Genomic DNA, 12,402 nt, shown 5'->3' with positions numbered 1-12,402 from the left:
GGGAAAGGCCTGTGTAAGTCTATGTCTCAGGATCCCCGGTTCTATCAGACAATGGACAGTCTCGCCACAACACAGCTGCTGCTGAAAGGGGATATACACAATAACACAGTGATGTGGGTCAGCTCACTGACACTTTTTACAGGCACATGTTCCGATCAGTGACATGAGCCTTCCCCATATGGTTGATTTTACGTCTTCAGTATCGGGTCGTAAGTTAACAAGGTCTTTGGCGAGCACCCTGATTTCTCTCTTCCAAAATGGTATGGACAGAATAAAAATTCAGCTGATAGAAACCGTAACATGTTGATTGCACAGCCAGGAACTCCGGCGGTGCGAGTAACCGACTGTTTGTCCGATATTCAAAGCTCGGCGCCAATTGACTTTTTAGATTTTCTTATAAGTATCGTGCGTACTGAGAACAATGCGCTTGAATTACTATAAGTTGAATATATTGTTTGAAAAGATCTTGAGCGTGGATGCTGTCATGCTTGCACACACAACAGCAGGAACATGTTGTAAATGCGAGTGCATAGAAATGTCAACAATACCTATATTTGTGCTTGTATCAATTTTCATGCGCAACCAGATTTGCAACCGGTTTCAGTTGCATCTGTCAACGAAAAGAAAGGTTTTCTTATGTTTTTTCAGTTAAATACATATTTTGACATTGGTAAAAAATAAAATACCACACTCATTCTCGTTAGGTACCACTATTACGAAACTCGTGAACTTTCTATATAGAAAGTCCACAAGTTTCGTAAAAATGGCATGAGTGTAGTATTCTCCATATACTATGGGGGACACCAGAATGGGCCCACATATTGTGCCCTTTTGGGGAATTGATCCTGAGCCTTCGGGCGAATGTTTTAACCACCGGGCTATCTCACTGTCCCACTTTATGTATTGATCTTCAAATATTCAAAATGCTTAGTATGGAAGCAGTAACCAAATAATATCAAGTATCAAATTTCAACAGCATTTCTGTACCTGCAACAATGAATGTCATACGAAATATTGTGTAACATTTCTGCAATACAGAACAGCAAAACTGCATCTCACAAAGTTTCTCTTTGATCCTGTATACGTCTTCTGGTGTATTTCTCGTGCCATACACATTTTTTCCATTTTTTAACAAATAAACACATTAACTTTCATAATTCCATAAAAACAATCCCAATATGGTTACAAACATCAACATAAAGCTTTAGAATATTCAAGTCTTTTGCATCTGAAAACAGCTAGAGTCATCTGTGGATGACATGTCACCCCCTCCCCTGGTCCTCATTTCATAGTATGAAATTCATTCACAATAAAAGTGGGAAAGAGATACAGCTTGTAATTTATAGAGTGACGTCCCGTTTTTCTTTAAGTCCGTGGCTCTCAAAAGGGATCTCGTTTACAAATGTAGAAATCAATCAGAATTGTTCAAACATGAACGTTTAAAATGAATGTATGAAACAGTATTTGTGTGAAAAAAGACATGTCAAATTATTCATTCCACAGATTGACCACAACGATGCGACAAATCCGACATCAGCTGAAGGTGGGATTGATCTGGTCTGTGTTGGTTGCTCTTGGGGTCTTTACCGTGAATGTCGTGGTTAAACCCACCCAGCCGACCAAGTGGGAAGACAAACACGCACCAAGAAATAGGTCGGGTTTACTGATGACGACAACCCCGACTCCAACGCCAGTACATAGGCCTCAAAATCAGTTCCCAAGTCATTTATATCTTACCCGAGTTGGAATGTATGCGGAAGCTGAGCGGTATCTGAAAAATGTCCCTCACAACACAACTCACCGACAGGAACTGGATATCATGAAAGCGGTGAGAACTACTACTACTGCTACTACTACTACTACTACTACTACTACTACTACTACTACTACTACTACTACTACTGGGGCGGTCTGGTAGCCTAGTGGTTAAAGCGTTCGCTCATTACGCCAAAGACCCGGGTTCGATTCCCGTCATGGGCACAATGTGAAGCCCATTTTCGGTGTCCCCCACTGTGATATTGCTGGAATATTGCTAAAAGCGGCGTAACATCAAACTCACTCACACTCACACTACTACTACTACTACTATATATAATAATATGTGTAGAGGGGGCAAGGGCCCTGAACTGATGATGAGCCTAACCAGCCTGACTGTGCCAGGATCACCCAAACCATCTTTGCTGCATTTCTTATTTCAATCTGTAAATAATAATAATAATAATAATAACAATATTAATAATAATAATCGTCATTTTAGGCTCACCTATTTTATTCTTGCAAACTATTTGAGACAATATTAGTGTGGAGGTAAATTTACTGAAGTGGTATTAGACATCTGTTCACCATTGGTGAATATGGTGAAGAATTTTTTCATATCCCCGGCATATTAGCTTGTGGTAGTAGCAACTTACATTACGAATGCTTACATGTGCACATCACACATACATCATACGTCGTGAATCGTTTCAGTCCAAATGTCTAAATGTTTTCATCATTTGTTGATCTTCATTGTTTTTCAAGCGGATCTATGAACCTGACGCAGAATTTACTAGCCCGTGCCGGTGGGTAGAGCACGCTCCTGAAAATAATTGTCCTGGTGCTGAGGCCCCATTGAAGAGAGCCCTTACGTGGAGCAGCCCCGAAAGGGGGAAGATCCTTCGCTGTCTCCCTTACTTCTTCCTCGCAGGAGTGAACAAATGTGGCTCCTCGACGCTGTTTTTCAGAATACAGCAACACCCTGACGTTACCCCTCATGCAATGAAAGAGACTAAGTGGATCAATCGACACAGACTATGTACGTTTATATCTGTCCAACGTGAATCAGAGTTTTTGAGAGCTTTCTGATCAGCAAGCCGGTAATTTTACTCATGTATATAATGCCAATGCTATTCACATTTTCTCATGAGAAGGGCAAGCGAGGAGTGCATTTATCAAAGGATTAGAGTCACATAAAAGCTGTGCTTTGATAAATGCACACAAAAATGAAAAACAATCCTCATATTTGCAAACTTTAGCGTTCTTTTGTAGATTTAAACTGCGTCGGGTAAGTGTTGGGTCTAGTATTTTTAAATAAGTGGCACAAGTGTTCACTGTCAGTCTACGCCCTGTCACACATACCTGTTTCTCTGCGCCTCGAACAGACATACCTTTCAAAAAGATGTCAGGGGCGGCCACTTAAGGTCGCACTTATAATCCATTGTTCTCATTTCAGTAAAGTGTATGGAATATGGATTAAATCTTTTAGAAAACGTTAAAAAAAGGTTTCAACTCTGGTCATGAGTTTAGTAAGGCAAACGCTTACAATTGTCCAGTGTACATTTAGACAAAACTGATCGTGTAAACTGATACTAGTAACTGGACTTTAGAAGAAAAATGATGATATGCATTTTATATGGCTCCACACATTAATCAGTTCCCCAATTGTGTACAGAATAACCCACTTGTTGCGAAAGACAAAGGTAGTTTGAAGTCACACATCAAATGTTTTTTTCTCTTTCCCTCTTTCCAACTGATCGTGTCTTGTGGGGATTGAAAATGACAGTTCACCATGGCGTAGAACACAAAGCCCAATTTTATTTTGCTTATGTTTTCGGCCACTAATGTAAGAGGACGTGAGTGAGTGAGTGAGTGCGCGAGTGCGTGAGTGAGTGCGTGCGTGCGTGCGAGTAGGTCGTACACCGCTTTTACAATATTCGAAGAGTAGGGTTCATTAATTGTTGAAAATCTAGCCAGAATGCCATCAGATGGAATGTGTATATGTGCTGAATTCACTATATGCTGGCTTATATTTCGTGTTTAGCATACGCAACTCATTAACATGGTAAAATAAATGAATGACACAGGCTGAAGTGAACGACAGTGTTGTTGAGTGATAATACACTTTTAAATACTACTTACATTCATATTAACTGTAATGAATATTGTTTGAGTACCAAATTAAGCTGCGTTGATTCGTAATGTGAGCCTCCAACGATACCAATAAAATGATTATTTGCACATAGTAGCATCCGTTACCACCCTTTCTTAAAACATTTCATATCACATAGTAGCATCAGTTACTGGACATCCTTCAAACATTTTATATCACAAGGTAGCAGACCCGTGAGGATTCCGGGGTAGAATATGTCTTCAGATTCCCAAACTTGCCATAAAAGGCGACTATGCTTGTCGTAAAAGGCGACTAACGGGATCGGGTAGTCCGGCTCGCTGACTTGATACATGTTGATACATGTCATCGATACTAATTGTGTGGATCGATGCTCATGATGTCAATCGCAGGATTGTCTGGCCCAGACTCGGTTATTTTACAGACCGCCGTCATAAAGCTGGAATATTGCTGAGTGCGGCGTTAAACAATAACAAACAAACAAACATGGTAGGATCCATTGCAAGACATCGTTTAAACATTTCATATTTCATAGTAGCATCCGTTACCGGACATCCTTTTAACACTTGATATCACACAGTAGCATCAGTTACTGGACATCCTTTGAATACTTGATTTCATGTAGAAGTATCCGTTATCACACACCCTTCAAACATTTCATATCATATAGTAGCATCGGTTACCAGACGTCCTTAAAATATTTGATATCACATAGTAGCATCCGTTACCATACTTTCTACAAACAGTTCATACCACATATCAGCCATTAGCAGACATCCTTCAAACAGTTGATATCACATAGTAGCATCCAATACCAGACATGTTTCATAACATAATATCACATAATAGTATCGTTTTCTATTAATCCTTGAAACATATAACCTCGCGTTGTATTACCAATTACAGGATATCATTCAAATATTAATCTCACATAGTATCAGACATAGTCGTGTGTTTTCTATCAGTGTTTTCTTTCAAATTTCTTTTCTTTCAGTTCCTTCCTGTTCCTCGATAGAGACGTACCTCGATTATCTGCAGCTGAGTTCATCTTTTATCCAGAGTAAATACAGGCAAGGTGAAGTTAGTCCGTATGTCATAGGTAATGCCCTTATGTATATATTTTATTTATTTTTGTTATTCACATTTTCTTTGCAGGTAGATCATCAAAATAATTATTTCTATGTGTAGGATATATTAGTATGTGCAGTTTATTGCACCATGGTTTCGATGTACTGTTTACAGGAGATGGAACACCCTCCTATCTATCTACGAACGACTTTTGGGATATGATGCCTGGCAACGAGGGATGCAAGGAACCATGTGTGGCAAATGCTGACATCATTCACCATCTGAACCCTCGAGCTAAACTCATCATAATCCTCAGGAACCCAACGACCAGGTGCGTGATCGAGCTCACAGTATGTCATGTGCGTTTCTCATTGGTCCCTTGCAAATTGCTCAGGCCCGAGAAAGGCCAAAATATGCTTCTAATGATACAAACACGGCATGGCTTTTTACTGTCGTGTTGTTTGGACATAAATAGCAACACATTGAAGACAAAAGTATGAATGTTAGATTAATGCTCTAGGCATGCAGTCCGATATGTTCTTCATAATTGTATCATTTTTCACATTCCATCATGATTTTTAATTAGCTGACAAAAAGTTGCAAATTTCGATGTAATTAATTATAAATACATTGAAAATACAATCAGAATCGTAACATCATCGATTATATGGAACATGTGCGATCATGGCAACGGCGGTAAACAAACAACTCCACATGCATAGTGATCCTGTAATACTATTACAATTATTGACACGGATGTATAAATTTTCGTACAAAAAATGTAATTTTTATAGAGTTTGCAAATGATTTCGATGAACTTTCGGACATTTTGACAAGCCTACAAACATTAGTGACACGTTTCGCGATTTGGTTGGTTGAACAGTCAGCAAACATTACGAATAATGAAAAATATTGGATGATACGCAAAATCTGAACTGATATACATTCTAGGTAAACCATTCAACAGCAAAATCATGCAGTTTAAGAACAATAATCAAAATGCCTGCAATTTTATCTATCATTTCTGAAACCGGAAGGAAGTACCGCCTGACACACATCGAGGCAAAATATGTAAAAGTTGGTAAGATATCATCAAGAAAATTACGAAACAGATTCAGATTCAAAAGAAACTACATAATTAAATATTTACCGCACCCTGTTTACTATTTATTGACCTGGGTAGCAGTCCTCACTCCTATTTGTTTCATATTTTGTCGTGATTGCCGTCGGTGCGTGACATCAAATTTGAAGGAAAAAATCCGGAACCGTAAAGGATTCCACGCTCGATGATTTTCAAATTATTTTATATATCAGAAGGTCGGTGTATGGTGACATGAATGAAAGGAGATGTATAGAGACATATCTGAAGGGAGATGTACAGAGTTATATCTGAAGGGAGATGTACAGAGACATATCTGAAGGGAGATGTACAGAGACATATCTGAAGAGAGATGTACACAGACATATCTGAAGGGAGATGTATAGCAACATATCTGAAGGGAGCTGTACAGAGACATATCTGAAGGGAGATGTACAGAGACATATCTGAAGAGAGATGTATAGAGACATATCTGAAGGGAGATGTATAGCAACATATCTGAAGGGAGCTGTACAGAGACATATCTGAAGGAAGATGTACAGAGACATATCTGAGGGGAGATGTATAAGGACATATCTGAAGGGAGATGTATAGCAACATATCTGAAGGGAGATGTACAGAGACATATCTGAAGGGAGATGTACAGATACATATCTGAAGGGAGATGTACAGAGACATATCTGAAGGGAGATGTACAGAGACATATCTGAAGGGAGATGTACAGAGACATTTCTGAAGGGAGATGTACAGAGACATATCTGAAGGGAGATGTACAGAGACATATCTGAAGGGAGATGTACAGAGACATATCTGAATGGAGATGTACAGAGACATATCTGAAGGGAGATGTACAGAGACATATCTGAAGGGAGATGTACAGAGACATATCTGAAGGGTTGATGTACAGAGACATATCTGAAGGGAGATGTATAGAGACATATCTGAAGGGAGATGTATAGCAACATATCTGAAGGGAGATGTATAGCAACATATCTGAAGGGAGATGTACAGAGACATATCTGAAGGCAGATGTACAGATACATATCTGAAGGGAGATGTACAGAGACATATCTGAAGGGAGATATTCAGAGACATATCTGAAGGGAGATGTACAGAGACATATCTGAAGGGAGATGTACAATGACATATCTGAAGGGAGATGTACAGAGACATATCTGAAGGGAGATGTACAGAGACATATCTGAAGGGAGATGTATAGCAACATATCTGAAGGGAGATGTTCAGAGACATATCTGAAGGGAGATGTACAGAGACATATCTGAAGGGAGATGTACAGAGACATATCTGAAGGGAGATGTTCAGAGACATATCTGAAGGGAGATGTATAGCAACATATCTGAAGGGAGATGTTCAGAGACATATCTGAAGGGAGATGTACAGAGACATATCTGAAGGGAGATGTACAGAGACATATCTGAAGACAGATGTACAGAGACATATCTGAAGACAGATGTACAGAGACATATCTGAAGGGAGATGTACAGAGACATATCTGAAGGGAGATATACAGAGACATATCTGAAGAGAGATGTACAGAGACATATCTGAAGGGAGATGTACAGAGACATATCTGAAGGGAGGTGTATAGCGACATGCCTGAAAGTTGGTGTATAGCTACATATCTGTTGTGAGGCATATAACGACATATCTGAATGGAGGTTTTTAGAGATATATCTGAAGGGCGATGTATTGAAACGTATCTTAAGGTAAATGTATAGCAACATATCTGAAGGGAGTTGTAGCGGCATATCGGTAGTGAGGCATATAATGACAAATCTGAAGGGAGGTGTATAGTGACATATCGTTAGTGAGGCATATAACGACATATCTGAAGGGAGGTGTATAGTGACATATCGGTAGTGAGGCATATAACGACAAATCTGAAGGGAGGTGTATAGTGACATATTGGTAGTGAGGCATATAACGACATATCTGAAGTGAGGTGTGTAGTGACATATCGCTAGTGAGGCATATAAAGACATATCTGAAGGGAGGTGTATAGTGACATATCGCTGGTGAGGCTTATAACGACATATCTGAAGGGAGGTGTGTAGTGACATATCGCTAGTGAGGCATATAACGACATATCTGAAGGGGGGTGTGCAGGGACATATCGGTAGTGAGGCATATAACGACAAATCTGAAGAGAGGTGTGTAGCGACATATCGGTGGTGAGCCATATGGCGACATATCTGAAGGGAGGTGTATAGCGACATATCGGTGGTGAGCCATATGGCGACATATCTGACGGGAGGTGTATAGCGATATATCCGTAAGGCTGTGTAAAGTGATATATCTGAAGGGAGGTGTATTGTGACATATCTTCAACAGAAATATGTTCATATATTTTCAGACTCTACTCCTTATACTTTCAAAAAGCCAGAATGTACAGAAGCAAGGTGTCAAAACAAGGTTTCCACGATCTGGTTGTTAAAGAGATTGCAAAATTTAAAACCTGTCTGACATCGCAGTCGTTCCGAGGGTGTTGCTACAACTATTCTTTATCGAATTCTTTCACAGAGGCGGTACGTATCTCCCTTTATATATTATTATAGATGTACATATCTTCCATTTCTGTCACTAAGGCGGTATCAGTATACCAATATATCTACTATATTCTCTCACAGAGGCGGTCTAGGTATCTCTCTATATATACCATATTACCACATAGTGTGGGGCTGGGTATCTCTATATATCTGCTATATTATCACAGAGAGGCGGCCTGGGTATCTCTACATATATACTATATCCTCTCACAGATGCGGTCTGCGTATCTCTATATATCTACTATATTCTATCACAGAGTGGGTCTGGGTATCTCTATATAACTGCTATATTCTCTCACGGAGGCGGTCTAGGTATCTTTTTATATCTACTATATTCTCTCACAAATGCAATCTTGGTATCTCTCTATATCTACTATATTCTCTCGCAGAGGCTGTCTGGGTATCGTTATATATCTGCTATATTATAACAACGTGGCGGTCTGGATATCTCTATATATCTGCTCTATTCCCTCACAGAAGAAGTCTGGGTATCTCCATATATCTGCTGTATTCTCTCACAGATGCGGTTTGGTATCTCTATATATCTGATATATTATCACAAGGAGGCAGTCTAGGTATCTATATACCTGAAATATTATCACAAGGAGGCGGTCTAGGTATCTATATATCTGATATATTATCACAAGGAGGCGGTCTAGGTATCTATATATCTGATATATTATCACAAGGAGGCGGTCTAGGTATCTGTATATCTGCGATATTTTCACACAGATGCGGTCTAGGTATCTATATATCTGATATATTATCACAAGGAGGCGGTCTAGGTATATATATATCTGCTATATTCTCTCACAGAGGTGGTCTGGGTATCTCCATATATCTGCTATATTCTCTCACAGAGGCTGTCTGGGTATCTTTATATAACTTCTATATTATCAGACAGAGGCTGTCTGAGTATCGCGAGACGTCTGTCTCTCTGTATTTCTTAATATATGTGTTATTCTCTCACAGAATAGATCTGTGTATTTGTCTTTATATCCACTGTATTGACTCACAGAGGAAGTCTGTGTGTCTCACTTTATATCTGCAGTTTTTTCGGAGAGGCGATCAGTGTATCTCTCCATATATTTGCTATATTCTCTCACAGAGGAAGTACGTGTGTATGTCTGCTGTATACCCCCAAATTTATAGTATGTGACGATACGGGTTAGATCGATGCTCATGATGTCAATCACTGGATTCTCTGACAGACTCGATTATTTATATGGCTTAAATATTGATATGAAGGCGTAAAACACCACAGAAACAAACAAACAAAATCTATATATTTGCCAGTACTACTAGTATGTGCATATGATGAAATGCATGTTTCCGACTGCGACGTAATTTAACATCCCTTCGCTCACCCTTGCGCTCGGCATTAAGAGGATAAAACAAGGACTGGTCGGCTCGAACTCACTGTGTCTGGGTGAGGCAGCCACATTAGAAAGTTGGCTAGCACTATAAAACCGACTTTTGTCCGGACGTGTACACGCTCGCTCACGCACACACAAATACATGTTAAACCTCACCGCTACTGCTACAGCTACTACATAACGTCACATACGAACAACAAAGCGCACTGTGTGAACCTATTTTAAGGGAGTTAGAGGCAGCGTAGGGTGTATTCTAACCCTGGTATTATGGCAGCACCTCTGCTGACTATGTTGACCATGTCCCTGCCGTATGTGTAGATGCCAGGTCATCTTTGTCAGCCGCATACATACTTTTGTTTTTGTTTTCAAGCTGGATGTCAGACGAGGTATCTACCATGTGTTCATGTCCGACTGGATGAAACTTTTTCCAAGAGACCAAATACACGTGATTAAGTTTGAAGATTATATTAAAAATGAAAAAACGCATCTGGCGGAAATCTTCAAATTTCTTAAATTGAGTGAGTATACCGTTTCTGTTGATGTTAGAGCTGTACAGACCAAGCTAACCCTTTAACCACTGGGCTGTCACACCGCGACTAATATATTAATAGCCTTGTATTACAGGCTGATAAGTCAGTTGAATTTAACGCAACTTTGAAATGTGTCGGCTTCATGGGAGCGGGAAGCCAAAAGTGACGCAAGTCGTACACGTTTAACACTTTGGAAAGACTGGAGAGCTGGGATTCGAACTGGGATTCGTGTATTGAAGTCTCTATTGAAGATTATTCCATTGTGTAATAGCTGCACAGACCAACCGCCAACCAACCAACACTCCAAATGAACGCTGTTAAAGGCAGCGTCTAAGCTTGAGACCGAAGCCCAAAGTGACACATGATATTTACCACGAGCAAGGGTATGTACAAAAGATGACCCAAAGCCAAATGTGGAACATGTGCTTTCGAAGGCAGCAACGTGTGTCTCGGAGAACGTGAATGTTGCCATGCTGAGTATAATGTACTGGACCATAACCAGTCAATTCTGACTGACCCTGCACGACGCATAAAACGATTTTTTTACTTTGGGACATTTAACAACAAAACTCAATCAGGTGTATTTCATACATAGCAATAATCATAAATTGGTCTTACAGGAAACCTGTCTGACGAAGATTTGGAGAACATAGCGAATACGAAGCCAAAAAACCAAAGGCATTATGGGGCTGAGGTCGGGGATATGATGAACTCTACACGTGACCTCATCGACAGATTTTATAAACCGCATAATGACGAATTTTCAATATTAATGAGAAACAAATATTGGAATTGGTAAGATGTTTACCCAGACTAGTGGCTGTTGATACCAAGAAGTAGATGGGTATCGGCACGTGGGGAACTGTACAACACATTTAATGAACCTTGGGACTTGAATGCTTTTACATTTTGATATTAATTATTGAATCTTGCGTACTAATACACCCACCCTAGTGCGTGATGGTTGTATTCACAGACATATTGATTTCAAGTAACATAAAAGCGTGTATCATACATGTACTAGCATATGTTCCAAAACGTCTTATTGAAAGAATAAAGAAGTTGAAAAACGTAGGTCGACTTCGTCTTCATTGATACTACAGGTCCTTAGATGCCACTTAAACATATCGTGATATTGTTGATGAACAGTGCACAAGTTGAAGTGGTAAGATGATCACTACATGTGGTTGTTGAAACCAAGAGGGAGATTGGTATTTGGACTTCTTTATTGTCACGGAAATATAAAGTACAATTTGATGAACGTGAAGTTCAAATTAGGGTGTCTACCGTGCGTAACAGTCCGGACATCTGAGTGTGTTATGCTGCATTGTGTATGCTGGTTGTGCGGCAATATACAAACGTTCCCGTGATTGATGGTTGAGCAGCAATACACACGTTCCCGTGTCTGATGGTTGAGCAGCAATACACACGTTCCCGTGACTGATGGTTGAGCAGCAATACACACGTTCCCGTGTCTGATGGTTGAGCAGCAATACACACGTTCCCGTGACTGATGGTTGAGCACAATACACACGTTCCCGTGTCTGATGGTTGAGCAGCAATACACACGTTCCCGTGACTGATGGTTGAGCAGCAATACACACGTTCCCGTGACTGATGGTTGAGCAGCAATACACACGTTCCCGTGTCTGATGGTTGAGCAGCAATACACACGTTCCCGTGACTGATGGTTGAGCAGCAATACACACGTTCCCGTGACTGGTGGTTGAGCAGCAATACACACGTTCCCGTGACTGATGGTTGAGCAGCAATACACACGTTCCCGTGTCTGATGGTTGAGCAGCAATACACACGTTCCCGTGACTGATGGTTGAGCAGCAATACACACGTCGCCGTGTCTTATGGTTGAGCAGCA

The 12,402-nt window shown here is 40.1% G+C and overlaps 1 protein-coding gene across 1 annotated transcript in view; it reads left to right on the top strand.

Annotated features, from left to right (window-relative positions):
* LOC139469715 (carbohydrate sulfotransferase 15-like) overlaps positions 1-11,545 on the top strand; it is a 42,136-nt gene extending 30,591 nt beyond the window's left edge. Inside the window, exons 2-8 of the mRNA XM_071251965.1 lie at positions 1,504-1,828; positions 2,521-2,794; positions 4,881-4,985; positions 5,129-5,285; positions 8,428-8,599; positions 10,367-10,514; positions 11,147-11,545. Coding sequence (XP_071108066.1) covers positions 1,517-1,828; positions 2,521-2,794; positions 4,881-4,985; positions 5,129-5,285; positions 8,428-8,599; positions 10,367-10,514; positions 11,147-11,325 — 1,347 coding nt within the window. The 5' untranslated portion in view covers positions 1,504-1,516 and the 3' untranslated portion in view covers positions 11,326-11,545. The remainder of the gene's footprint in view (positions 1-1,503; positions 1,829-2,520; positions 2,795-4,880; positions 4,986-5,128; positions 5,286-8,427; positions 8,600-10,366; positions 10,515-11,146) is intronic.
* Positions 11,546-12,402: the final 857 nt, after the last annotated feature.

Source organism: Haliotis cracherodii, unplaced genomic scaffold (assembly GCF_022045235.1).
Source record: "Haliotis cracherodii isolate W230 unplaced genomic scaffold, xgHalCrac1.p SCAF_2, whole genome shotgun sequence".
Classification (NCBI taxonomy): Eukaryota; Metazoa; Mollusca; class Gastropoda; order Lepetellida; family Haliotidae; genus Haliotis; species Haliotis cracherodii.
This window is presented reverse-complemented; position numbering and strand designations above follow the sequence as displayed.